Consider the following 27515-nt stretch of genomic DNA (forward strand, 5'->3'; position numbering starts at 1 on the left):
TAAAGCTTGTTCGGTTAATTTTACTAATTCATTTACCTCAAACTTCATAGTTAATACCAAGTACTGCATATCAACAGGTTCCAGCATGTCAATCAAACTGGATATTATGTCCCATTGATCAGCAGTTGGCTGATGCATGTGTGCGTGTTTGTGTGTGAGAGGGACAGTCCTGTTAATGTCAGGAGTGGGATGTGATTCAGTTGGGTGAAATTATTGTTTTGCTTTATTTATGCAAGGGTTGTGCGGTGGTTTGCAGGTGTTTGTTGTTATAACAATTACGTGTTGATTGGACTAGGACTTCTTTTTAAACGGCGATGGTAGTAGGTTTGAGGTAGACCGCCTGAATCGGCGGGATGGGAGTGCAGGATTCCCTGGGAAAATCGCAACGTTGAGTCAACGCACTTAGCAAGTAAAATAAAGGAAACTCTAACTTGCTACTGTTTTCCCTCTTATGGATCGTGCATGGATACGCTTGCCGATGCAGTTGTGTTTACTTTTATAGGAGTGTTCGTCATGGAGGCGGATGGAGTTGAGCACGGTCTGTGACGAAGCAGCAACATTGGAGTAGCGGTGCACACTACGGAGGAGTGCGCAGTAAACAGAGAACTTGTTTATTTAAGTGATCCTGGCCAGGTCGCTTTTGGGACTTTGAGTTATATTATGAAGGGTTATTTTTTATCGGCATGGGGGACGCCGATTGATTGTGTTTCTCAGAGGTATCAATTCCAGGTTCAGAAAGTAAAAGTCCTCACCAGGATTGGCCTAGTGGGCACGACATTAACTGTGTGTGTGTGTGTGAGAGAGAAAGAGAGAGAGAGAGTCCTGTTATGTAGGTGCATGTGTGTGTGAGACAGACAGACCGATCTGTTAGCTAGGTGCCTGTTTGTGTCTGAAAGAGAGACAGACCTCTTATCTAGGCGCATGTGTCTATAAGAGAGAGAAAGACTAGGAAAGGAAAGACAGAAATACTAGGTGAGTGTATGTGTAAGACAGATACAGAACTGTTATTTAGGTGCATTTGTGTGAATGTGTGAGAGACACACAAACAGTCCTGTTATATATGTGCCTGTGTGTGTGTGTGTGTGTGTGTGTGTGTGAGAGAGAGAGAGAGAGAGAGAGAGGCTGAGAGCTTTTGAGGGTTGACACTATTTTATTGTAAGAATTCAATGTTACATTCATACTGTACAACATCTGCATCTGTATCTGTATCACTCCAACAAACAGAATGAAAAATATTTCACAGTTTCTACAGATTTCCACTTTTAATGTGTAGATTTGTACAGAGTTGAACACAGTGAGGTTGTGATTCAGCATGTGTAACTTGTAGAACAGGATTAATGTCGTATGTACAGAAATCAACTGTAGCTCAACAGTCCTTTATAGGAGCATCAGAGTGCTGATTTACAGACTGTCATTTACCACCAGCAACAGAGAACCAACACAAAACCTACACACACCATCTCAGCTCACTGAAAGAACTACTCAAATATAGTGTGTGTGTGTGTGTGTGTGTGTGTGTGTGTGTGTGTGTGTGAGTGAGAGAGGTTTTGTTCTCCAGTTGTGTGTGTAGAGGAGTGTGTGTTACCATGGAGACGCAGGTGTTGCTCCAGTACACAGGAGGTTATTCTAGCTCACACACACACACCAAGGAGTTAGAACCCCAAACCCTAAACCCTGCATAGAGGGACTCAGTGAATGTGGAGTGGAGTGTGTGTAAGTGTGTGAGTGTGTGTGTGTGAGAGGAGACGCTGTAGAAGGACAAAGTGCCGGCCGGCCAGTCCAGATATACTCCTACTCTGTTGAAGCTGGAGGGGGCAGAGATGTCAGTGTAGTTATTATTGTGCCGGACAGTGTATCTGTTATTAGAGCAGCGCAGCCTCCAAGACTTTATATTACATCCAAACCTACAGTCATAACTGTCTCCTTTCCTGTTGATTCCTTTATATGTCACTGCTATATCAGCATCTCCACTCCATTCAACCTCCCAATAACAGCGTCCAGTCAGACTCTCTCTACACATCACCTGCTCCCAGTTATCAAATCTCTCTGGATGATCAGGATACGTCTGCTGTTCCTTCACACACGTCACCTTTCTGTTCCCCTCAGACAGAGAGAGACGTGTGTTTGCTGTGTTTGGGTCCAGTGTGAGCTCACACGCATCTGCACACAAGTAGAGACATTAGGAGGAGACCACACAAATACCGTGTGTATTAACTACATAACTGCTACTTACATTTTCTTAGTCCTGGTTTGAGTCTGATTTTCCCTGCATGATCCACCCTAAAGAACACAAACACACACACACACACACACACACACACACACACTTTTTTATTCTGAAGGCTTTGTCCTTAAATATAGAAATAGAGGAAGAAAGCTCCCTCCCTCTGTCTCTCTCTCTCTGACACACATACACCTAGATAACAGGCCTGTGTGTCTTGCTCACACACTCATGCAGATAGGTAGCAGGACTGTCTCTCACACACACATGCACCTAGATAACAAGACTGTCTGTCTCTCTCACACATGCTTCTAGATAACAAGACTGTCTGCAGGGTACCCGCGGGTCCTTAAAAAGTCTTAAAATGTCTTAAATTTAGTTTTCCATATTCAAGGCCTAAAAATGTCTTAAAATGTCTGGAATTTTATGAGGGGAGGCATTAAATTATTATAAGTGTGTGTTGTTCAGTTGTTCTGGCGCGATGTGAACTTTGCCGAATCTAGCGCTATTGCAGAAAATAACCGCTCCAGGGTCCTAGTGCTAGATTCCTAGCGTTGGAGTATACGGCCTCAACAACGTCAACAATTTTCGTTCGCCAACAAACCCCCCCCCCCCCCCCCCCCCCTCACACACAGGTACCTAGATAACAGAACTGTCTGTCTCACACACAGGCCGCCATATAACAGGACTGTCTGTCTCTCACACACACACACACACACACACACACACACACACACACACACACACACACACACACACACACACACACACACACACACACACACCTAAATAACAGGACTGTCTGGCACAAACATGCACTAGATAACAGGACTGTCTACCTATCTCTCTCACACACATATCCACCCAGATAACAGGACTGTCTCACACACACATGCACCTACATAACAAAACTGTCTCTCTCTCACACACATGCAGCTAGATAGCAGGATTGTCTCTCTCTCACACACATGCACGGTTGTATGACATCACTCTGTAGCGATCCATCACACAAGCGATCCATCCTGGGCCGGCCACCTCCTAACCGGATGCCTACACCAAGATGGACATTATTACATCTTTTTCCTTTTCTATATTTCCTTCTGTCTAAATTGTTGTTGTCGTCATGGTGACCGGTGTCGGCCAGAGGAGGATGGGTTCCCCCCCTGAGTCTTGGTTCCTCTCAAGGTTTCTTCCTCATGCAAAAAAAACTAGGGAGTTTTCCTTGCCACTGTCGCCCTTGGCTTGCTTACTGGGGGCTAAGACTCAGCACTTGTAAAGCTGCTTTGTGACAACAACTGTTGTAAAAAGCGCTGTATAAATAAAATTTTGTTTGATTTATTTATTTATTTATTGTAGCTTTTTTTGTAGTCTGTTTTCATTTCTTCTACTCTAGTCGTGAAACTACTTCGTTTTCTTAATTACTTTGATATTTAATTTTGATTGACTTTTCCAATCCTTTTTAAACCTTAGTACAAGGTCGAAATCTCAGAAGAGCGGGTCTGACACAATCTTTGTTTGGCATTCAACAAAGTCCACTAGCTCGATGAATCTGACTTGTCTTCTCTGACGCTTTTGGATGTTGTATGCATGAACTCTCCATCGCTCTCTTATTATAAATGGCAACTTGGCATAATGGCTCTCATGTTGGTGGGATTGTCCAACTCTGCCATATAATCAATGTCCTCCATAGCATTACTACAACTCACCAAGAATACTGAGAACTTACTTAAAGCCTTTTCATCTTCAGTCCTAATTTGGGGCCACTTGAATGCCTTTTCAATCAATGCATCAGCCACTTTCAGCTCATTCCCATACATACTTGTCTTGCAGCAGACTGAGAGCCTTTGCATACCCACTTTGTTCTGGCATATGCAAACATCTCCGGACCAAATCACAAGCCTCACCTCTGGTGTACTGCTCCAAAAAATATAGCTTATCTGCTTCACTTTCTGCTTTAGAGTCAGTGGCATAGTTGAAAGCTCTTATAAAAGATCTGAATTCCAGTGGATCCCCCTGGAATACTGGTACATTTCGTTGTAATAATCTAAACAGCTTTTGGTTCTTTGCAAGAAGCTCTCTAATGTCTTTTTGCCTTTGCATCATCTGATACATCTGTCTTGCTCCTTCATCATGTTGTAGTGTGGGCCTGGGCTGACTATGTGGTGAAGATGTGGTTTGGGTTGGCCGTGATTTGGGTTCTAACATCTTTCTGTCGGTGTTCAAACCCACTAGTTGCACCCAGGTTCCTATCCAGATCCAATACAGACATTGGTGGAGCCAAAGGGGTGGCAATTGCCACCCTCCAACAGAGCCCTTGTTATTCCTACTGCCATCCTACTTGAAATGGTCATTTAAAAATATAATACTTAGGAGATTGGCAAAGACTTGCGAGTAAAATTATAATTTCCAACTGTCCCTGAACGCACCCTGATGCAGTAGCAGCCTATGTGCTGCTCACTGACGCTGTTCATTGGTTAAGCTGACATGTGGTTCCTGCTTCATCCAAAACACACCCGCGACATTAGAGTAAACCATTTAGGAGTTTTACAGGTATTTACAATATTTATGAGAGGTAGCAGTTGTCATACATTTCTAAAAAGAAAAAAAATTATTTACTCATTTATTAATTTAAATTAGCCATGCTAGTGCGGATAGATCGTGTTTTAGACAGATTCTTTGAACATATGTTTTAGTGCACATGTTGTCCTGTAAAGTTTTATGCATTTAGCAAGGCTTTATCTCCCAGCTATTGCTTAAATGTGTCTGGAAAGTATATGTGAAAAACCATTGTTAGTTTTATAATGACTGAAATTTAAGTAGGCTATGTCATATGAAAGCTTTTAATTATAACCTGACTAATTATTAGGGGTGTGATGATAAACTCAGCTCATGAGATGAGACGAGACACGATATTGGGTTCACGAGATCGAGACGAGATTTTAAGAAAACTAAAATGACAAATTATATGACTGGACAACAGACTTTTATTTAACTGAATTACACATGCATTTTGAAATGTTTTATTATAACTCTTAACATGTATGATGTAAGCATGAACTTTTAATAAACTTCTTCCTCTACAAATTGAAATTAAAATAAAATTTCATGAAAGTAAAAATAAATAAAAATATTTCTCCTTTTTTCAAGCGCAAACAATATTACAGTGAGTCCCCACTTAACAATGGGGTTAGAGACTGAAAAGTCCGTTGTAAAGGAGCTTTCGTCGTTAAGCGTGACCCTAGATTTAGATATGTGTCACGTCCAGCCCCTCCCTCCTCCCTGGTCCCGCCTAGCTCCCCGCTCCCATTTGTTCCTCCCTCTGTCTGTCACGCCCTCGTCGTAAGTACACATACACCTGAGTCTCGTTTCACCGTCTTGTCACCGTCTTGTTGTTTCTGGCTGCTCCTGCTGCTTCCTGCCGACGCTGCTGCGGAGCGAACTTTGAAATTGTTTTTCTAAAGTGTACTAATCTGTTTACGTGCTAATCTTTATTTTTTGCCTTCCTAGATAATTTTTACAGATAGTACTTCCACCGTCAAGACGGGCAGCTGAATATTCCGGCCGCTGATCCTGATCAACTTTCTGCTTCTAAAAATCAGCTAGCGTAAGTTTGTATAAATCGGCTAGACACGGTAAGTGTTTTGATTTATTCATGGCTGGTGTTGGTTTGTTTCCTTGGTGTTGGTTTGTTTCCTTGGGCAACACGGTGGCTTGGTGGTTAGCATGTTTGCCTCTCAGCACTGGGGTCTTGGGTTCAAATCCCTATCTGAGTGGAGTTTCCATGTTCTCCCCGTGCCTGCGTGGGTTTCCTCCGGGATCTCCGGTTTCCTCCCACAGTCCAAAGACATGGAGGTTAGGTAAATTGGCCCTCCCTGATTCCCTGACAAATTCTCCCTGAGTGTGTCTGTGTGTCTTCATGTTCAATAAAAAAAGCAGTTGTCTGAATGTGTGTGTGCTTGTATGCCCAGTGGTGGATGGTGCTTTGCCACTAGGGTCTGTCCTCTCTCCCCTTCCTGCACCCCATTCAGTCCCCCAGGGGGCTGTGGATCCCGGTTGAGAGTACGCTGTGCGCAATTGGCTGCCGCTTCTCGCTGGTGTGTGATTGGTTGTGTACGAGTTGTATCCGTGTTAAAATTGTAAAGCGTCCTTGGGTATATAGAAAGGCGCTATATAAGTTGAACATTCATTCATTCATTCATTCTTGTGGCGAAAGTGGAAAGTTTAGAGCGCCGCGTCCACTCACTATTGAGGGATAGAGAGACAGGGTCTGTAGTAGGTGTGGACGCGCCAGGGAGAACTAGCGCCTTCGCGACTCCGGCGATAGAGCCCTCACAGCGGGGCGAATGGGTGACGTCTCGGCGGCGTAGTCGGAGAGCGAGGGCTGCAGCTACCGCTAACGCCAGCGCTAGCCCACCAGAGCACCACTCCCCGGTTCACGTGTCCAACAGGTTTGCCCCGCTCAGTGTTACACCCGCTGAGGAGACTCTGGTGATAGGAGACTCTATAGTCCGACACGTGAAAGTCGCTATTCCTGTAGGGGCACCAGCAGTTACAGTCAGCTGTTTACCGGGAGCCAGAGCGCCGGACATTAGTGGCAACCTTAGACTGTTAGCTCATAAACGATTCTCTAGGATAGTTATACATGTAGGGGCCAACGATATACATCTGCGGCAGTCAGAGGTGACTAAGGCTAATGTTAAAGAGGTGGTTAAATTAGCCCAGACGATGTCCGATGCCGTAATCTGCTCTGGCCCCATCCCAATGCGGCGCGGTGATGAGCAGTACAGCAGGCTCACGTCGCTAAACCGCTGGATGTCCAAGTGGTGCTCCGAAAATCAAGTGGGCTTTATTGATAATTGGAAAGATTTCGAGGGCAAGCCTGGTCTTTTAGGCAGGGACGGTGTCCACCCCACCCGGGATGGCGCTGCCCTGTTATCTTGCAGCATAGCCCGTAGTCTTTTAGTTAGTGGGCAGTGTAGTACTAGGAGCTGCTGACTAACCAGAGTCGCGACCAGGCCGCAGACTAACGGGCTAAACCGTCTGTCTGCGAGCTGCTTAGAGGCGTCACCAAGATCCCATAGGATTGAGACTGTGTCTGTGCCCCGGGTTAAATTAAATCATAAGAAAATAGTCCGTCCTAAGTTTTTAACTAATATTCAAACTTCACATCCAATTATTACCTATATGACCGATCTGAAAATTGGATTAATTAATATTCGATCACTCAACTCTAAAGCAGTTTTTATGAATGAACTTATAACTGACCAGAAAATTGATATTTTATGTCTAACTGAAACGTGGATTCAATCTGGTGACTATTTATCTCTAAACGAAGCCACTCCTGTGGGATATAGTTATATACATAAACCTAGATTGTCAGGCAGAGGAGGAGGAATATGTATAATATATCGTGATTGTTTAGAAATTCATCAGAAATACTTGGATATCTTTAATTCATTTGAGATGCTGTCTATTAATGTAACTAGTCCATCTGAAAATAAAAGTTCATTTTCCCTAACAAATGTATATAGACCACCAGGGCCTTACTCAGATTTCTTAAAAGATTTCACAGATTTTACAGCAAATTTAGCAGTTAGTAGTGACAAAATAATAATGGTAGGAGACTTTAACATACATTTTGATAATGCGGAGGATCCACTGACAAGGGCTTTTACTTCTATATTGAACTCTGTTGGCATTACACAAAACGTTGTAGGACCCACACACTATCAAAATCATACCCTAGATTTAATCTTAACGTTGGGTATTGACGTAGATAATATAAATATACTCCCGCAAACCGTAGCTATTTCTGATCACTATTTAGTCAAATTTGAGATTCATCTTAACATAAATACCCGCCCGTCTCCTCGGCAGTGTATAAAGCGCTCGATAAATTCATTAACATCAACACAGTTTATTGAAGCCCTCCCTGATTTAACTGCTCTAGCCCACTCGCCATCCTATCCAGGAGAGTTAGACAGTCTAACCAACTGCATAGAGAATACCTGCAGATCAGCTCTAGATATAGTAGCTCCACTCAAATATAAAAAGACTAGATCTAAAAAACTCGCTCCGTGGTACACTGACCAAACTAGAAACTTAAAACAAATAGCACGTAAATTAGAGCGTAAATGGCGATCTACTAAGTTGGAAGTATTCTACTGTGCCTGGAAGGATAGCATCATTGACTACAAACGGGCACTCGCTAAAGCACGCTCAGCATACCTAGCCTCACTGATAGAGAAAAATAAAAACAATCCTAGATTTCTTTTTAATACTATTTCCAAACTTACAAAAAATCAAGCAGGCGCAGAACCTCAGATTCCAGTAAACCTCACTAGTAATGTATTTATAGATTTTTTTGATAATAAAATAGAGAATATTAGACAAAATATAAAACCTTTTATTAGCAATACAACTGGTATGTCATCTGGTTTGGTTGACATCGATTTAAATCGCATACTGGGAGAAAAACTTGATGCTTTTCATCCACTCCCACAATCAGAATTAGAGAAAATAATTTCTTCCTTAAATTGTGCTACCTGCACACTAGACTCTGTTCCATCAAAGTTATTAAAAGAGGTATTACCAGCGGTAACTGAACCTCTTCTAACTATAGTTAACTCATCCATTACAATAGGTCACATGCCCAAATCATGTAAATTAGCAGTTATTAAACCTCTGATTAAGAAACCAAATCTTGATCCTACTGTACTATCTAATTATAGACCCATTTCAAACACATCATTTATATCTAAGATCATAGAAAAAGCTGTTGCCCAGCAATTATGCCTATATCTGCATAGGCATCACATATTTGAAAAGTTCCAATCTGGTTTTAGGCCCCATCACAGTACTGAAACAGCATTAGTTAAAGTAACAAATGACCTCCTCCTTGCTTCAGATCAAGGTTATGTATCGCTGTTAGTGCTTCTTGATCTTAGTGCAGCTTTCGACACAATTGATCATAGGATCTTGCTAGAAAGGTTAGAACGCTGGGTTGGAGTCTCTGGCACAGCCCTTTCATGGTTTCATTCTTACTTAACAAATCGCTATCAGTTTGTAGAGCTCAATAATATTCCATCCAAACGTACAAAAGTTAAATATGGGATCCCGCAAGGCTCCATTCTAGGACCACTATTATTTACATTATATATGCTACCATTGGGCACAGTTATAAACAAACATGGTGTCAATTGTCAATTTTCACTGCTATGCAGATGACACTCAACTTTACATATCAGCCAAACCTGATGACAAACTCAGTTTAAGAAAAATTGAGGCCTGTGTAAAAGATATTAAATGCTGGATGTCTCTAAACTTCCTCCAACTTAATGAGGACAAAACAGAAGTTCTTCTTCTGGGCCCTAAGGCCTCAAAACAGAAAATTCCAGATCTAATGCTTAATCTCGCAGGCTACCCCATTACACCTGGCACAGTAGCCAAAAACCTAGGCGTCATACTCGACTCTGACCTATCATTTGATAAATACATAGATAATACTACTAGGATAGCTTTTCTACATCTCCGTAACATTGCTAAATTAAGAAATGCATTATCACAGGATGATGCGGAAAAATTGGTGCACGCCTTTGTTAGCTCTAGATTAGACTACTGCAATGCACTACTGTCAGGATGTTCAAATAGGAATCTAAATAAACTTCAAATAGTTCAAAATGCCGCAGCCAGGGTTCTGACCAGAACTAGAAAATTTCAGCATATCAGTCCAGTCCTATCAGCCCTGCATTGGCTCCCAGTTAAATTCCGTATTGACTTTAAAATTCTTTTATTAACTTATAAAGCATTGCATGGGCTTGCTCCTGAGTACCTTCAGGAACTTATTTCCTATTACGAACCCCCACGCCCACTAAGATCACAGGGTGCTGGTCTTTTATTAGTTCCAAAAATTAATAAGGTAACAGCAGGGGGAAGAGCCTTTTCTTGTAAGGCCCCCCAGCTTTGGAATAATCTTCCTAAATGCGTCCGGGACTCCGACACAGTCACAATCTTTAAGTCTAGGTTGAAAACCCAATTATTTAGTTTAGCGTTTGATAATTAATATCCCCCCTTAGATAAAGGTACAGATCCAGGGGTTCATAGACGAAGGGTTTTATGGTAGACTGGGGCGCTGGTGCTGTCGTCCTGTCACTGCTCGTGGTCACTCAAGTTTGTTGACAGTGCAGTGGACGGATGCCATTGTCTCAGAATACCCCCAAGCCTATGTTACCTTCTGGTTCTGCCTTTTTAGCTAGGCTGTAATAATTTAACTAAATGCCGGAGTTGCTGCCACACTCCGGAAATGTTTATAATTTTACCTGTCCTGTATATGTCCTCATACAGAGCTAATTTTCCCTGTTTCATTTCTCCACATGGCTGCCCGCCTGTTTGAGGAATAATGAGATGAGGAGACCAGCGATCCATCCTGAGCCAGCCACCTCCTGCCTAACCGGATGCATACATCATGATGGACATTATTACATATTTTTCATTTTCTTTCTCTTCTTTCTGTCTAAATTGTTGTTGTTGTTGTCATGGTGACCGGTGTCGGCCAGAGGAGGATGGGTTCCCCCCCTGAGTCTTGGTTCCTCTCAAGGTTTCTTCCTCATGCAAAAAACTAGGGAGTTTTTCCTTGCCACTGTCGCCCTTGGCTTGCTCACTGGGGGCTAGGACTCGGCACTTGTAAAGCTGCTTTGTGACAACAACTGTTGTAAAAAGCGCTATATAAATAAAATTTGATTGATTGATTGATATATAAACCCCCTGGTGTTTCTTTTCCGTGTCGGTCCTTTTGTGTGTAATTGTCGTGAGTACGCCTTGCCCTCACCCTTACGTGTTTTCTCTGTCAGTTAGCGTCCTAGTGTTACTCTGTGTTGGCTTTTTAACTTCCCTGTTCGGTCTCCTTGTATTCTGTAGTTCCCCTCGGTGTCGTTGTTTTGTTATTTTTAGGTTGTGTCCTTTAGGTCTGGTTTTCTGTCTGTAGCCCTATGCTTAGTGTTTAGTTGTAGCTGTTCCTACATGGTTCCGTGAGCCTTTTGTTCATTTAGTCCTCCTTGGTTCTAGTTCTGTCTTATGGTTATGTGTATTTGGTCTTCGTATTAAGTTCAGAGTAGTTCTGTCATTTTGTGGTTCTGTTTCGCTGTCTTGTTTTGTATTTTGTTACGTAATCTCATGTGCCTAGCGGTTGTGTCAATCTAGTCTGTTTCCTTCAATAAATATCCAAAACTTGCGTTTGCGTCACACCCGCCCCGTGAATCGTTACAATATGCTTTAATCGTAAATACAGTATAGAAAAAAACGAAAAACTGGTTGTAACTGGTCCATCGTTAACCAGACCCGTCGTTAAGCGGGGACTCACTGTATTATGTGCAAAACAAAGTTCTTCTCTGTCAATACAGAGTGCAAATAGTGCAAACAGAGCCTGACCAAGTATGTCACTGAATTTGCTGCAACTACACTGCCATGTTCATTTTAAAGAATATTAGCATGTCCACATATTGGCATATTAACATCGCCACACTGCTCCCGATATCCTTTGCTGTCTCAACTTGCCAAAGCGCCTTTCTGTCCCTGCTACCTCTGTTCAATGAGATGTTGATTTGAGTACTGAGCTGTGGTGGTGCTGTAAATGTCTCTGCATCCTGCGCATATTAGTCGTGGTGTACGGCATTATTTTCATACAATGGTTTGCATATGTAGTGTCTTATCAGTCACTCTCTTGCCATTTATCATTTCCGCCGGGTACGATTTGAAAGTGGCGGGGGCATCTTCAATAGTAATACCTGTATTTTCCGACATCATTCTGGCTGCTTGCTGGATCCCAAATCTCGCGAGACAGATTTTTGACGAGACGAGAGTTACGTCTCGCAAGATCTTGTGACACGAAATCTCGTCACACCCCTAGTAATTAACTATACTGATATGCTACTGATAAAAGTAGGTGTGTCCGGGGCGCAGCTCTCTGTACCACAGCAAACTTTAAGGAAAACAATTAAAGAGCTTCTCCAGATCACATGCTTGCCAAAAGTTTCAAAACCTACATAGACTCCCATTAGTCTGGTGCCCCACAGACAGGAAGTATACGTACACATGTAATGTCACAGACATTCAGTGATAGAATTCTTTATTTTTTTTATGAACCATAATTGTCAGTATTACTAGATTCATATTAAATTTGCAATATATAATTTACATTAGTTCATATGTCTAAGTAACATTGTTTCTCTGGATAATTTGATGTTGGCGCCACCCCAGCGCCCCCTACTGACGAGCTGCCACTGGTGTCATGTATGATATACTGTATGTAAGGAACAAGACCATGTGTGTGTCATATGTGCTGTTTCTATGTATGACGCTGTTCTTCTCACATTTGGAGTGTGTGTTCACACAGAGGGTGTTTAAGGGGAATCCTACATACCTGAGTGTCTCCAGTCTGCAGTGGGGATCCTCCAGTCTAGCAGAGAGCAGCTTCACTCCTGAGTCTCCTGGGTGGTTGTAAGTCAGATCCAGTTCATTCAGGTGGGAGGGGTTTGAACTCAGAGCTGAAGCCAGAGAAGAACAGCCTTTCTCTGTGACCAAACAACCAGACAATCTGCAGAAAGGAGGGAAAAAGATGGAGACAGTAACAATTAAAGAGTAAGGGAGATTAATTTCCAGCCAGTATGGGGCACTAGAGAGGCCAGTAAGTGTAGTAGAGGCTTCACCCTGTGCTTTATAATAAACTACTGACATGGTGAGGTCTCATATCCATTCCTCACCTATGATTGTATGATGATGAAAATAAGGGCGTACTCACACTGTGATCTGTGATCCGTGCCCGGGCACGGTTCCCTGCCGAAGCACAGTTCGTTTGACTAGTGTGATCGCTCCGAGCCGTGCCCGGGCCCAGCCCAGTTAACCGTGCCCGGGCCCGCTTGAAGAGGTCGGCCAGGGCACGATTCGTGTGGACTCGGTAATAACAGGACCGCTTGGTGCCTCGTGTGATTGGTTCATTTTGCCGGAACTCAAACATGACGTCAGTGATGCGACGCTCACGTTAAACAGTCATGGCGGCAAATGACAAATGATCAATAAATCTGGGCTTGCACCGTGTTTCTGCACTCCTGAAACGACTCCAAAAATACAATAAAAAGATAATTGGGAACTCCATAGTTTTGTGCGAGCGTGCTTTTTTTTCCAAATAAAGTGGCGTTGTGATGACGTAAGCGTGCTCGGGCCAGCTTGATGAAGCCAGGATGAGTGCAGGCCAGAGGGGGAGTGGGGAGGGGAGATAACCGGGCCCCAGCACAGAACGAGCAAACCGTGCCTAGTGTGAGTACGCCCTAAGACACTTGGGGCAGTGCTGTTTTTCAGGTTGTGTGTTTCTGGAGGTTCTATGTAGGAGAGTGTGTGTGTGTGTGTGTGTGTTCAGCTGTGTTTCCATAAATACACATACAAGTGGACAAGGACTCATCTGTGTCTCTTTAGTGTGTTACATTTCTCTTCTACAGAAGATTCTGCTTATGCGTCACAATTTTCTTTCTCTACACAATGTAGTCATTTAATGAAATGTAATTCATGTAGTTAATTTTAACAAAGTAATTGGAATTAATTAAGGAAGGAAACTTCATAAAATAAAGTGTGAAATTGTCTTACATTGCCTTGTGTAGTAGTATTTTTAATACTGTACTCACATGAACATCATTTTTAAAAGGAAATTGACTTTGTAAAAGGACATAGATCTTTATCTTAATATTTATTAAAACTCTGTAGTGTCACCACACTTTAATGTTTCCAATCCAGATTAAATTGACAGAAAACTCACCTGAGAATCTCCAGTTTACAGTGTGAACTCTTCAGTCCAGCACAGAGCTGCTCCACTCCTGAATCTTTTAGGTCATTATTATTAAGCTCCAGTTCTCTCAGTGAGGAGTTTTCTGTTTGTAGAATTGATGTGAGAGATTTGCAAGACTTCTCAGTGAGACCACAGCCAGACAGTCTGCAAATGAGTAAGTACAGTACAAAATTCAGATCAATCTGCATCATCTCCTGTCATCAAAATGCATCATCATCAAAATGCATCATCTGCTGGTTTCCATCTTGGAAAATATGATTAAATTAATTGCATCAACAGATTAAAAAGTATCAGAACAGCCAGTATGGGGCACTAGAGAGGCCAGTAACGTTAGTAGAGGCTTCACCCTGTGCTTTAAAATAAACTACTGAAATGGTGAGGTCTCGTATGCTCACCTATGATCTTACACCACCAAACAACCTCCACAATAATAAACCTAATAATCCTAACCTGCTTAGCTCTGAACTTTGATATAATGTTGTCAAATGTATGTGCACAAGCACTGAAAAGGTAGGTGGATTTTTCATAACGTCATTTTAATATTCTGGTATTTGTCATTTGTGTATATGAAATGAAGATATTGCCACAAGAAAATTGTCCTGATAAAAAACCTAGTGAGTGGTGTCAGTATCGTGTGAAATTGTTCTTTACTGTAGGGTCTCTCTACCCTTGTCTCTCTCTAATGTTCTCTCACTCTCTTTTTCATTTGCCATAGACCTTCTGAGTCAAGAACACCCAGTGCTACGCCCACTTTTAATCTATAAATGAAAATGCTCACATGGCTTTTCTGGATGCTTTGACCACTGGCAGCAGTCTCAGTAGACATTCCTCTGATGGGTCATATTTCCTCAGTTCAAACTCATCCAGCTCCTCTTCTGAGTTCAGCAACACAAACACCACAGCTGACCACTGAGCAGGAGAGAGCCTGCCTCCACGCAGACGAGTGTTACCTCCTCTGCTCAGGTATGTTCGGACTTCCTGTACTAGAGAATGATCATTCAGTTCATTCAGACAGTGGAACAGATTGATGAATTTATCTGAAGAAGGATTCTCCCTGATCTTCTTCTTGATGTACTTGATTGTTTCCTCATTGCTGTGAGAGCTGCTTTCTGTCATTGTCAGTAAGCCTCGAAAGAGAGTCTGATTGGACTCCAGTGAGAGACCCAGAAGGAAACGGAGGAAAAGGTCCAGGTGTCCATTCTGACTCTCTAAGGCCTTGTCTACTGCAAATGTAAGCAAATTAGACACTGATTTTGAATTCAGTGACTTCTTTGAAGACTTCTTGGAGAAATAATTAAGGAATGTGGTTTGACATTCCAGCACATTTTTCTTGGTGGACATGAAGGTAATAAACACATATAAAGCAGCCAGAAACTCCTGAACACTCAGATGTACAAAGCTGAACACCTTCCCCAGGTGCAGCCCAAACTCCTCTCTGAAGATCTGAGTGCACATTCCTGAATACACTGACATTTCTCTGACATCAATGTCACTCTTTCTCAGGTCATCCTCATAGAAGATTAGGTTGCCTTTTTCCAGCTGTTGGAAAGCCAGTTTTCCCAGTGCCAAAACATGTTTTCTAGCTTGTTGTGGGTCAGTGTCACTTTTCTCATTATACTTTTGGTGCTTGTGTTTGATGTGAAAGATCAGGAAGTGTGTGAACATCTGAGTCAGAGTCTTGGGGATCTCTCCACTCTCTGCTTCACCCAACATCCTCTCTAGAACAGTGGCTGCAATCCAACAGAAGACTGGAATGTGGCACATGATGTAGAGGCTTCTTGATGACTTCATGTGTGAGATGATTGTATTGGCCAGACTCTGGTCTCTGATTCTCTTCCTGAAGTACTCCTCTTTCTGAGGGCCACTGAACCCTCGCACCTCTGTTACCTGGTCAACACACTCAAGAGGGATCTGATTGGTTGCTGCTGGTCGAGAGGTTATCCAGAGGAGAGCAGAGGGAAGCAGATTCCCCTTGATGAGATTCGTCAGCAGCACATCCACTGAGGTCGACTCTGTTACATCCCACAAGCCATCATTGTTCTGGAAATCTAGAGGAAGACGACACTCATCCAGACCATCAAAGATGAACAGAAATTTGTAGTATGTATAGTCAGTTAGTTTTATTTCACGTGTTTCTGGAAAAAAGCAATGAAGAAGCTGCACCAGACTGAGCTTTTTCTTCTTCATCAAATTCAGCTCCCTAAAAGGAAGTGGAAATATGAAGAGAACATCCTGATTTACATTTCCTTCAGACCAGTCCAGTATGAACTTCTGCACTGAGAGTGTTTTACCAATTCCAGCCACTCCTTTAGTCAGCACAGTTCTGATGACTTTGTCTTGTCCTGGTAAGGGTCTAAAGATGTCACTGCATTTGATGGGTGTCTCCTGTGTTGCTGGTCTCCTGGATGCTGTCTCAATCTGTCTCACCTCATGTTCATTATTCACCTCTCCACTCCCTCCCTCTGTGATGTAGAGCTCTGTGTAGATCTCATTCAGAAGTGATGTGGTTCCATGCTGTGAGATTCCTTCATTAATTTTCTGACATTTTTCCCTCAGTTTGGATTTCAGCTTTCTGTGGCAAGCAGGGAACATGTCTGATAAAGAGGAAGACAACAGCACACATGTTAATCTCTTTTAGGATCAACCATAAACGAAAAGACATTATAGATTTTCATTCCTCTTAGATAATGTGGTTGAAATTCTGTAACCCTTAAATGGTAAGCACAATAAAAATCAGAAGCAGTTGGGTAAGATAATAGTAAAATAATTTATTAAGCAAGTATGGATTAATTAAGCAAGTATGGATTAGTTCCAGAGACCCCTGTTACAAATGCACAAGGCGTCTGCCACAGATAGCTAATTCCCCCCTCCAAACTCTCATCTCTTATACTTTAGTTCATAAGCACTAGGGGTGGGCATAGATAATTTTTTTTAATCTAGATTAATCTCACTGAAATCTTGAAATTAATCTAGATTAATCTATATTAAAATGACTCATATGCGTGCTACCCAAGTAATGACTAAAAGTCAGTTTTTGAGATAGGGTTTCTTAATACAGAGGGTGCATTAGACCAGGGGCTCATCTCCTGTTTCCAAAATGCATCAATGACTGCTTGAGAAAGCTGTTCTACTTTGATACTTGAAAAGAAACATGCTCAATAAAATGTAGGCTACTCGTTTTCAACGGTTTATTCAGTTAAACATGAATTTGTAAGCCTACTGTACATTAAAAGGGGTTTATAACATGTTTATTCAGCTAAACATGATATTTGAAATGTAGCCAACATTTAGTACATTTAACCTCACGGACGTAATTTGGGGGGTACTTTTTCAAAAGCCGGTTTTGGTCCTCTGCAGTTTTAACGGTTAAAAAGAAATATTTAAATAGCAACGAATCTAGCGCTAGGACCATGCAGAAAACGACCGCTCCGAGCTCCGCTCAGGTAACACTTGACGTTCCTAAAAATGAATTTTCCATGAAGCAAACCTGGCGATTTGTGTCTGCATCCATGTAAACACACGTACGATTTGTAAAACTCGTTCTCGCCCCTACTGTGCAATTTGGTTAGGAATACAGCCGAGCTAAACTATCATTACTTAACGGCCCACCACTAATAACCACACAAGGTGTTCACGAGGTGATCATGAGGTGATTAAAGCATATGATTGGATGAACATAAAGTAAATCACACATGATTGGACAAATGTATATTGGCCCCTCCCCTCATGCCCCATCCCCGCTTGGCAGTCTCGTGATGGTCTGGGAGCCGACGTGGCCACTTCCATGTTGAGACTAAGAGCCCAGCTGGTGTCTCCAGTATGAATAAGAGTGAGGTCACTCTAGGAACATTAGGCACCCAGAGTGGGCCAATGACGTGGCAGAGGAAAGACAGTATTCCTCTAAGGCCTGCTGAGCCATACCAGACACTGACATGTCCTACTTACATGATTAACACATATATAGGTAAAAAGCTCTAGCTCATACATCTATCATGTGACTATTATGATTAACATATACTAATAACGCATAGCATCAAGGAAAATATTAAAATTTCCACCACAATAATGATGGGCCTGATAATTTAGGTGATACATCTTCCAGGACTGTGAGTGTTATATTTCAGGATTAATCCAGTGACTGTATGGTACATTATTTTTTTGAAAGTCTACTGAGTCATATCAGACTCATCACAGGAAATACAAGAAAAGACATCATTAAGAATAGATTTTAGTGCGCATAGATTAGCCATGATACATTCAGGAAATTGAAGTAAGTGTTAAATTACAGGTAGGTTAGAGTGTCTGGGTATCAATAACACTGAATGATCAGCAGGTTGACATAGAGAACACATGGGTTCATGGAGGAAATCATTACACCAGTTCAAGTTCAACCACACACTGCTAACTGTCACCTGACTGAGGAGACCTACAACTAGCAGACTGGACATCTAAGAGACATTGGAGGGAAATAGAAAACACACCTGTGTATGACATCATGAGACAGTGACCTGTGGTCAAATCTGATTGGTCAAAATCTCAGTTCTAAAGAATAACAATGTATCCTCAAAACTTCAAAATTCTACAGTCACATGACAACAGTGATAAATTTAGGAAAGTCTTGAGTCTGCACCTGAGCAGACTACACTGATTTAAGATCCTCATTGTGAACTGAGATTCACCAACAGTGTCTTCCCTCTGAAGTAATAAAGTGATGTTATGATGTCATGACCCAGAGCTCTTACTGGTCTGTAGTGTGTTAGCGAGGTCTGTCTGGTTCATGTTCCTCAGGACGTGCAGTGTGATCTTCAGCGCCCCCTCTCTGACACTGCTCTGATCCTCCTCATCCTCCACCTGTCTCTCAGTGCATTCTGGGTAATCTGGACTCAGTAGATTCTTGAATCTCTTCAGCTCATTTTTCACCAGAGAGATGATTTTGTGCTCCAGCTCCTGAATAAACAGTATCAGTAAAACTACAGTGTTACAGACAGATGATTGTAACACAGGATTATCCATTAAACATAAGAGAGGACTCAACTGAGAGGTACTGGTTGGTCCTGTGGACATTATGGATTATAAGTACATAATTCTAATATTAAAGTTTCAGTTGTAGGTAGTTTTATAAAGCCATAACACAGCATAACACACAGCTTTATACATTTGAGTTTTGTTCATCATCAGCTAAATTACAAACAGGCATTAAAGTAAAACATGAACCAGTAAAGCCACAGAGACTCATCATGATCTGTGATAAACACACTCTAATGATAAGACCCTTCACCCACTCACACAATAAACACAATCCAAATACACAGAATACAACCGCAGAGCTCAAACAAGCCAGAACATAATACAATATCAATATCTCCCAATACAAGAATCACCACAGAACAACATAATCAACAAAGCTTAAATAGGACAGACTAACAAGAGAAGGGACAGAGCTTAAATAGGAAAAGGGAAGTCAACTGTGAAAAGGTGGGACTGATAATCACAGGGCGGAGTTTCTGAATGGAAGGAGGGACAGACAGGCATGAAAAACACATGGGAAGTATAAACAGGGAAAAGCTGGGCGGGGCTAGAGGGACCAAACAGACAGATTGACACACACACACACACACACACACACACACACACACACATACACACACACACACACACACACACACACACACACACACCTTGAATATTGACTCCAGTTTTTCTTTAGAAATCTTTACAGTTTTCTTTTTGGCACTGTGGGCAAACAGAAGAACAACTTTAATGAAAAATCTACATTTTATAGACATGAATATATGACCATGAATGTATAACCCTACACACTTGAACATGTCACGGTTCACTGGGCTCCCAGACTGAGGGACACTGAACCTAAATGCTGTAGTGACAGTAGAACAAACACAGAGAACCTGCCCCTGACTTTAACTGGTGATGTAGAATAATGTTTATGTGAATGGGGCCTCACCAGATACTTTATTAGAAACACCTTGTACCTGTACACACTGGACACTAGGGGTGTGTTTAAAAAATCGATCTTTCAATTCAAATCGATCTTCATTTGAATGATTCGATATCGATTTATGAAACCTGAGATTGATCTTCAGAATAAGCCAATTTTCCCCGCTTTAACGTCTCACGTTTTATCTCACGAGACCATCCTTTTTTTTCTTGAGCACTGCCACTTGGCTGGGGTGATCAGCTAAGCATGGCTGCAGAAAGAGTAAAAATGCCCAAGAACCTGAAGGCAGATATATGGTTACATTTTGTATTCAGAAACCATGATGATAGGGAAGAGTTGGATAAAAGCACAGCCGTGTGTAAACTGTGCAACATGGAGGTGAAATATTGTGGGAATACCACAAGTCTGAGAAATAATTTAACGCGACACCATCCTGATCAAAAAACGCCAGAACCCAAACAAACTCCACTAGAGAAGGCATTTGCGATTAAACTATCTACAAGTTATCCCCGTGCCAAAAAATAACCGAAGTGCTTGAATTCCACCTTTTAAAGGTGTATGAACCCGGCAAACATGACTTTGGTCATTGCGCTGAAGCGCGGCGTGCGCTAAGTTACAAAATTCGAGAGTTGCACGACCGCGCAAAGCGACAGCACATGGGCGGAACCACCGCAATGTTGTTTTCGGCGCGCGGACCCTCACGCCGATTGCGACGTGTCAAGTATAAAGCTGTAAAGTTTTCTCAACAGCTGGCAATATTGTTACTGCACAAAAGAGCCGTCTCACTCCTCAACATCAGCTCCTTTTCTTGCAGAAAAATGTGACAATCTCCAAGATGTCAGAAAGCAGTCATGAATAAACCTTAGTTTTTGGACCTTAATGTTTACAAGTATCAGAACTATGTTCATAAATGTTTTTGTTACATGTTAAACAAAAAACAACTTAATTTGCACTTTAAAAGGCTGTTCAAAACCGCTTTCAATGCCTTTTCTGGTAAAGGAGCTATGTGGAAGAGTGTGCATTAATTGATATTAAAAAAAGAATGTAACTGTTGTTCACAGTACAAACACTAATATCTTAATCCATTTTAAAAACGTTTGAGTGTTCCTTGTATCGTTACAACATTTCACATTCAAATGTAGTGGAGACAGCTAAACACCATTTCACTGTGACACCCAAAATGGAATCCTTTGCCTAGAACTGAGCGACTGACTCACCCAGATTTCTTTGATGGTATGTAAAGATAAACAGTGATTCTTTACAACAGCAACAGGCCCCAAAGGACCCACATCCATAATGGTGTTTACCTCCCAAAAGCCTACAATGCTGACCTTATGATCTCCTGAGCTTGGGAGAGAGGCCATCTAAGAGAGGCTGGTCAAAACCAACCTTCGTCGGAGGACACTGGGACCACAGTCAGGACGGACCATAAAACTCTAAATTCCAACCTTATCTGATTGCCCACGGTTTAAACCCACTCTACATCCTGTGTTATAATCCAGAGTTGAAGATACAAATATTTCAGAGATCTCTGTAACTTCAAATCTGAACTGTACACAGAATTGGGATTCCGCCTACAGGAACCAGCTCGGTGAATGCAGTCTAGAGACACCGAACTTGACTACCTTCCATACAAGGAAAGATTAATTATTCTTGAAACCAGTATCCAGCTTTCCAGCCTTTAAGGACAAAGGACCACATTACCATGTGCCTAAATGTGAACACTGTGCCATGTGGTTCATATAAAGACACAACTTATGATCTTTCATGTATTCAGTATTAAGTGATCTTAATAGAATATGTGTTACTGTATAAACACACCACATTGATGCATATCTATGTATTAGTTTGTATGTTACTCATCGAATGTAATCATTCTCATGTGTACATATGTGACCTCACATTCATGCCTGTCTGTGCATTATGTGTCATTTGTTGTCCAAAAGTGGAAATTGAGAATGGCTCAATGTGTAGACTAATAGAACCAAATTAATTCTTGTTTAGGCACAGTATGTAAGACAATTTATTTAGGAATAGTTTACTTTGTCTTCGAATTGTGTTAATCTGTCTTCTTTGGTTAAGTCATTAACTAGACCTGGAAAAACGGGCACTCGTCCCTTTCTCTCCCCCTCTCCCCCCCCTCTCCCCCCTCCCCCCCTCTCTCCCCCCCCCCCCCCCCCCCCCCCCCTCTCCCCCTTAGCTGCCTCAAGAAACGAATCGTGAACACGCACCGGTTGGTCCGCGTAACCACGCCTCTTCTTCGAAGTAAGACGCTCAGTTCATGTGCTGTTTTGGGGTTGCCAGCTTCCATCTCTCCCGGAGTCCAAAATAGTAAATACTGTTGCCATTAACCTGCCCAAACTTCCTCTTTCTTCTTTTCTATTCTCTCTCTAAAGACCTCGTGTCCGTCCCTGGGTCCTACGCTAGTTAGGCAAGCCTAAGGATAGTCATATAATCCATTTAAATCTCATGACCGTCGATAACTGTATCATTCACTGTTATTGTTTAATTTTATATTCTTTGTTGTTCACTATTATATCCTTGTTTTAGATTAGGAAATTCACATATAGGTTTAGTTTCAATTTGAGCCAAATCATTCATATGCTTTGTATCAATTGTAATATTAACTATTTAATAAACGTGGACATTTATTCATCTGGTCACGGTGGTAAATGCATATTTTGGTCGATGGTATTAGGTCACTGCGCGGAACCAGAACTTAGCCCTTTAGTAATGAGACTGATAAAACCATATTCCACCTATCTCCGTTATCACAATACTGGTTCCTGAGCAATCAGGATGGTGCCCCGTTCATAATCCATAAACTAACATATGTATCCGCTACACAAACTACACTTTTTATTGTAACTGAAATGTCCCTACAAGAATCGATATTGAATCGGATCGAATTGAATTGAATCGGGACCTTGTGAATCAGAATCGAATCGAAATGGGAAATCAGTGGTGATACCCACCCCTACTGGACACCTTTTTAGAAAAATGTGTAGCTCTGCATCAGTCTAGTTCTTGAATTTCTGTGGCATGTTTACACTCGTAATTGTGATTCAAATTGTAATCCTGTTCTTCACAAAATAAACACATAGCTTTACCATTGACTACAATAATTAAATATTTACAAGTCCATGCTTTGTTAAACACTCTATCACTAATGTATAACTCACTGTAGGTCAGAGGTCACAGGTCCACTGCAGAAGTTAGGAGTATCATCCATAGACTTGTCACTCTTCATAGACACACAGCTGGGTACTGGAGATGATTCACTCTTCATAGACACACAGCTGGGTACTGGAAATAATTCACTCTTCATAGACACACAGCTGGGTACTGGAGATGATTCACTCTTCATAGACACACAGCTGGGTACTGGAGATGATTCACTCTTCATAGACACACAGCTGGGTACTGGAAATGATTCACTCTTCATAGACACACAGCTGGGTACTGGAGATGATTCACTCTTCATAGACACACAGCTGGGTACTGGAGATGATTCACTCTTCATAGACACACAGCTGGGTACTGGAGATGATTCACTCTTCATAGACACACAACTGGGTACTGGAGGTGCTGCTGTCTTTACCCTGATGAAGATGAAGAAAATTGAGTAATTACATCCTTCACTACATCTCATTTATCCTGAATATTCCCTCTTCCTGTTTCCTCAGATTAAGTGCTGATGTAAAGCTCCTCACTTTGGGTCAGAGGTTCCTCCTCCACTGCTGGAGTTATGAGGCTCCATCATGGAGTTGTTCCTCTTCACACACACACAGCTGGACACTGGAGATGCTGCTCTCTGCTCCCTGTCAAAAGTTCATCATAAAGAGGAGGAGCAGGACACTGAAACACTGATTATAATTAACCTGATGTCACTGCAGGATGATTCAGTCCCTCTTAAATATACAACACTGATGCATCAGTGTTGTGACATATTGTAGCGAATCTGCATTAATGTTCGTGTTTATTAACGGTTGAGAATGCTCTGTTAGGGCATAAACAAGCATGTGATTGGGGAAAAGCATAGGGGGGCTGGGTTAGATAGTGTGTGTGTGTGTGGGGGAGGGTGGAGGAGAGAGAGAGAGAGAGAGAGAGAGAGAGAGAGAGAGAGAGAGAGAGAGAGACAGGCATGAAAATGGGTCAGGGGTTAAAAAGGTGAGAAGACCGGGGGGCGGGGCATGTGACGTCATGGGGATACGGCGACGGGGCGTTGACATGTGACATCATGGGTATACTGCGACGGGGGGGGGGGGATGGGGGTGGCTGCTGGTGTACGGGGATACAGCGACAGGTGATGCCAAATATTACGGAGCTCGTAAGGTGACGTCATGTAAAAAATATAATAACGCGTGGCCACGACTTACTAACGCGTGCGAACAAGATAATTAAGTATTACTTTATATAAAGCCAGGTTTACCTTCCTTGGGCAGTCAGTTCGCGAACATCCCTGGGATCTGCTTGCTTTGCTGTGAAAAAAATAAACTTTGTTGCCGCGTGTGAAAGGCGACGTTAGTATCTCGTTCCCACGCGTTAATAAGTCGTGGCCACGCGTTATTTATTTATTTTTTACATGATGTCACCTTACGGGCTCCGTAAAATATAGTAAAATCCATTAAATAAATTTTTTTGACTGTCATGTCAATGGATTCAATGTAAACGCAATCCGTAAACGCAAGAAGCCGCTTTCGCCATTCCGGATGGCTCAGTCAAAACCATTACGTCTTAATGAACAATAAATACATCAGCGGCGAAAATTATTGTAAAAATACCAGGTTTACGTGTTTTTATTTTCTAACATGAGCTAAAGCACAGGGTAGACTCAAACGACAAGAGTTTACAACTTAATCTTCAATCTTTTCAGCCCTGGTGCGAATGTGATCCTCACACGTCCCTGGATTCACCAGTTACAACTACAGACACACTAGAAAAAAATCTTGTTTCTTATTTTATGTCACCGTTAACTACACGGGGTTGACGCGAACTTAAATAGGTAGATAGATGGTCCTATTATCACAAGAGCTTGTGGTTAGATCTGACAGTGTTCAACGCTGTAGCGAACGGCAGTAACTTTGTTTTACCGCAAAATATGAAAACGATTGAAACCATTAATAACCCAATTAAATCCACCCAATTAAAAATGTACGATCTGGTAAACGTAGTGGTAAATGTACGATCTGGTAAATGTAGTGGTAAATGTACGATGTGATAAATGTAGTGGTAAATGTACGATCTGGTAAATGTAGTGGTAAATGTACGCTCTTCTGACTTGTCCCCGGTGTAGCACTAGGTCCTGCTTCTCGTCCCGCTTAGCAGTAAATGAATAACATGAATGAAGAACGTTCGTATGATTGAAACGCTATTTGGCCTCTATGATGGTTCTGGGCGGAAACTGCTGGCCACTGTCATTGAAATAGCCAATTTCGGAAGTGCTCTGTTTGCTAATTAAGTCATATGATAATTAAAATATAATCTCCCCGACCCCCCCCTCCCCCAAACAAAAAACTCATCGGATCTACACGATTCACGTAGGTCACCCTTTTCAACTTCAAAACGGCGAATTTCGCCGAAAGGTGACAGATTTTCATGCCTGGAGAGAGAGAGAGAGAGAGGCTGTAGGGGAGACCAGGGACAGTTGTAACACTTTTTTTTAATTTTTCCAATAAATCAAAAACCATTTACACTGGAATAGCCAACTTGCTGTATTATGAACTTCAATGTGTCAACTACTGAAACAATGTATTTAAGTGGGTTTATGAAACATGTACAGGTTGCAAAATTGATTTAAATACAGTCACTCCACTGTTACAACCGTCCCAGGGTACAGGGACGGTTGTAACACATGCCAGGGATGGTTGTAACATTTAAAAATTACAGAATTAAGCAATCAAATACTCAAAATGAAAAATATTATTTATAATTTATATTATTGTGACTATTCATTTATTTTATTAAATGGGCCTAATTATTACTTTCACACCACATGACAAAACAAAGAGGGGCACCACACATGGTGTGATGGGGAGGATGCTGCAGGTGGTGTGTAGGATGCCACCGTTGCCACAGTGGGTGTTGGAGCTGTAATACATGCAACTGCATTCACTGCAGCTGCAGTGGAAGATGGAACCTGTGGTGTCACTGCTGGCAGTGGGTGATCTGTGACCAGGGATGGTGCAAAGTCACTTTCATTAAAAATGTCTCTTTTAAAAGGCCAAATTCCAGTGCTTACAAACCCTGCCTGAATATTTGGTGGTGTTGCAGCCAGGGGAAGGACACTCTTCACAATGCTTGGCAGATCATAAATAGTCATAGTCACTGACTATTTGGTTCAGGGATGGTTGTAACAAGGCGTTACAATCGTCCCAGTATCACCAGTTATTAGGGATGCACCGAAAATTCGGCCACCGAAAATACTTTCATCACCGAAACAACACGGCCGAAACAATGTGCTGTGATGACGCAAGCAAAAATCGCCACCTGCAACGCGCTTATTTGGATAAAGCTAGCAAAATTTTTCCAGTGATGGCGCCGAGGCAAAGGACATTACACCAAAAATTATGGAACTCGTTGCCTTAGACGATCAGCCGTTCTCTGTTGTAGGGATTTCGTAAGCTAATAGAGCACTTTGAGCCCCGTTATGTTTTGCCGAGCAGACGACATTTTTGTTTACCTGAGCTGTTTAATGTTGTTGCAACTCACGTCACGTTTTTATGAGAGAATTTATATTTATCTTTCAGGCCAGTCAGTTATAATTTAATTTAACTCGTATAAAATACATATATTTATCCTCTCAGATAAAAACGGTCTGCAAGCGAGTTAAATTTAATTAGTGGTCGGCCATTGTCAGCTTTATCGCCGTTAACGGCCCACCACTAATTTTATTTTATAATATGCATTACTGTAATGTCAGTGCTAAATAAATATTTTCAAATCAAATTTTGTAGTTGATTTATTCTTTGAAAAGCAATGCCTTGATTTTAGTGAGGTTAGCCATAAATCCAATGTTACTAATAATTGGCATAATGTATTTCGGTGTTTCGGTTTTCGGCCTTGGTTTCCTCATTTTCGGTTTTGGCTAAGAATTTTCATTTCGGTGCATCCCTACCAGTTATGTTTTCATCTCATGTGAACGAGCCTTACTGCTAGTTGGACACATGTTAATCATTTCTATTTTTAACTTACAAAACAGTGATTCTAATAATACTTGTTTGGATTCATAGATATTTGATCTCACGACAGTATCCAAAAAATACCTCTGATAGAAAAGTTAGATTTTTACATCAAAAACACTTTTGGTGATTACTTCTTCTGGGAGTTTCAAATGTGGCTCCTTTTTTGTTAGCAAGAAGATCTAACTCAGTGGTTCCCAAAGTGGGGGGCGCGCCCCCTAGGTGGGGCGCGGAGCTATTGCAGGGGGGGCGCGGAGCTTTGAAGTAAAACGTGCACATGTGTCAATATTAGGAATGCACTGATTCCGATATTAATATCTGAAA

The 27515-nt window shown here is 41.8% G+C and overlaps 1 protein-coding gene across 1 annotated transcript; it reads right to left on the reverse strand.

Moving 5' to 3' along the window:
- Positions 1-1136: 1136 nt before the first annotated feature.
- Positions 1137-24637, reverse strand: LOC143498991 (NLR family CARD domain-containing protein 3-like). Its single transcript, XM_076993916.1, has 9 exons — positions 23724-24637; positions 23193-23612; positions 19733-19787; positions 18797-19001; positions 14833-16648; positions 14025-14198; positions 12639-12812; positions 2234-2280; positions 1137-2160 (listed from the first exon to the last, which is right to left on the reverse strand). Exons 1-9 carry the CDS (start codon positions 23771-23773, stop codon positions 1622-1624), a joined length of 3480 nt encoding a protein of 1159 aa, XP_076850031.1. The 5' UTR covers positions 23774-24637; the 3' UTR covers positions 1137-1621.
- Positions 24638-27515: the final 2878 nt, after the last annotated feature.

The sequence above is a fragment of the Brachyhypopomus gauderio genome, unplaced genomic scaffold (genome assembly GCF_052324685.1).
Source record: "Brachyhypopomus gauderio isolate BG-103 unplaced genomic scaffold, BGAUD_0.2 sc128, whole genome shotgun sequence".
Classification (NCBI taxonomy): domain Eukaryota; kingdom Metazoa; phylum Chordata; class Actinopteri; order Gymnotiformes; family Hypopomidae; genus Brachyhypopomus; species Brachyhypopomus gauderio.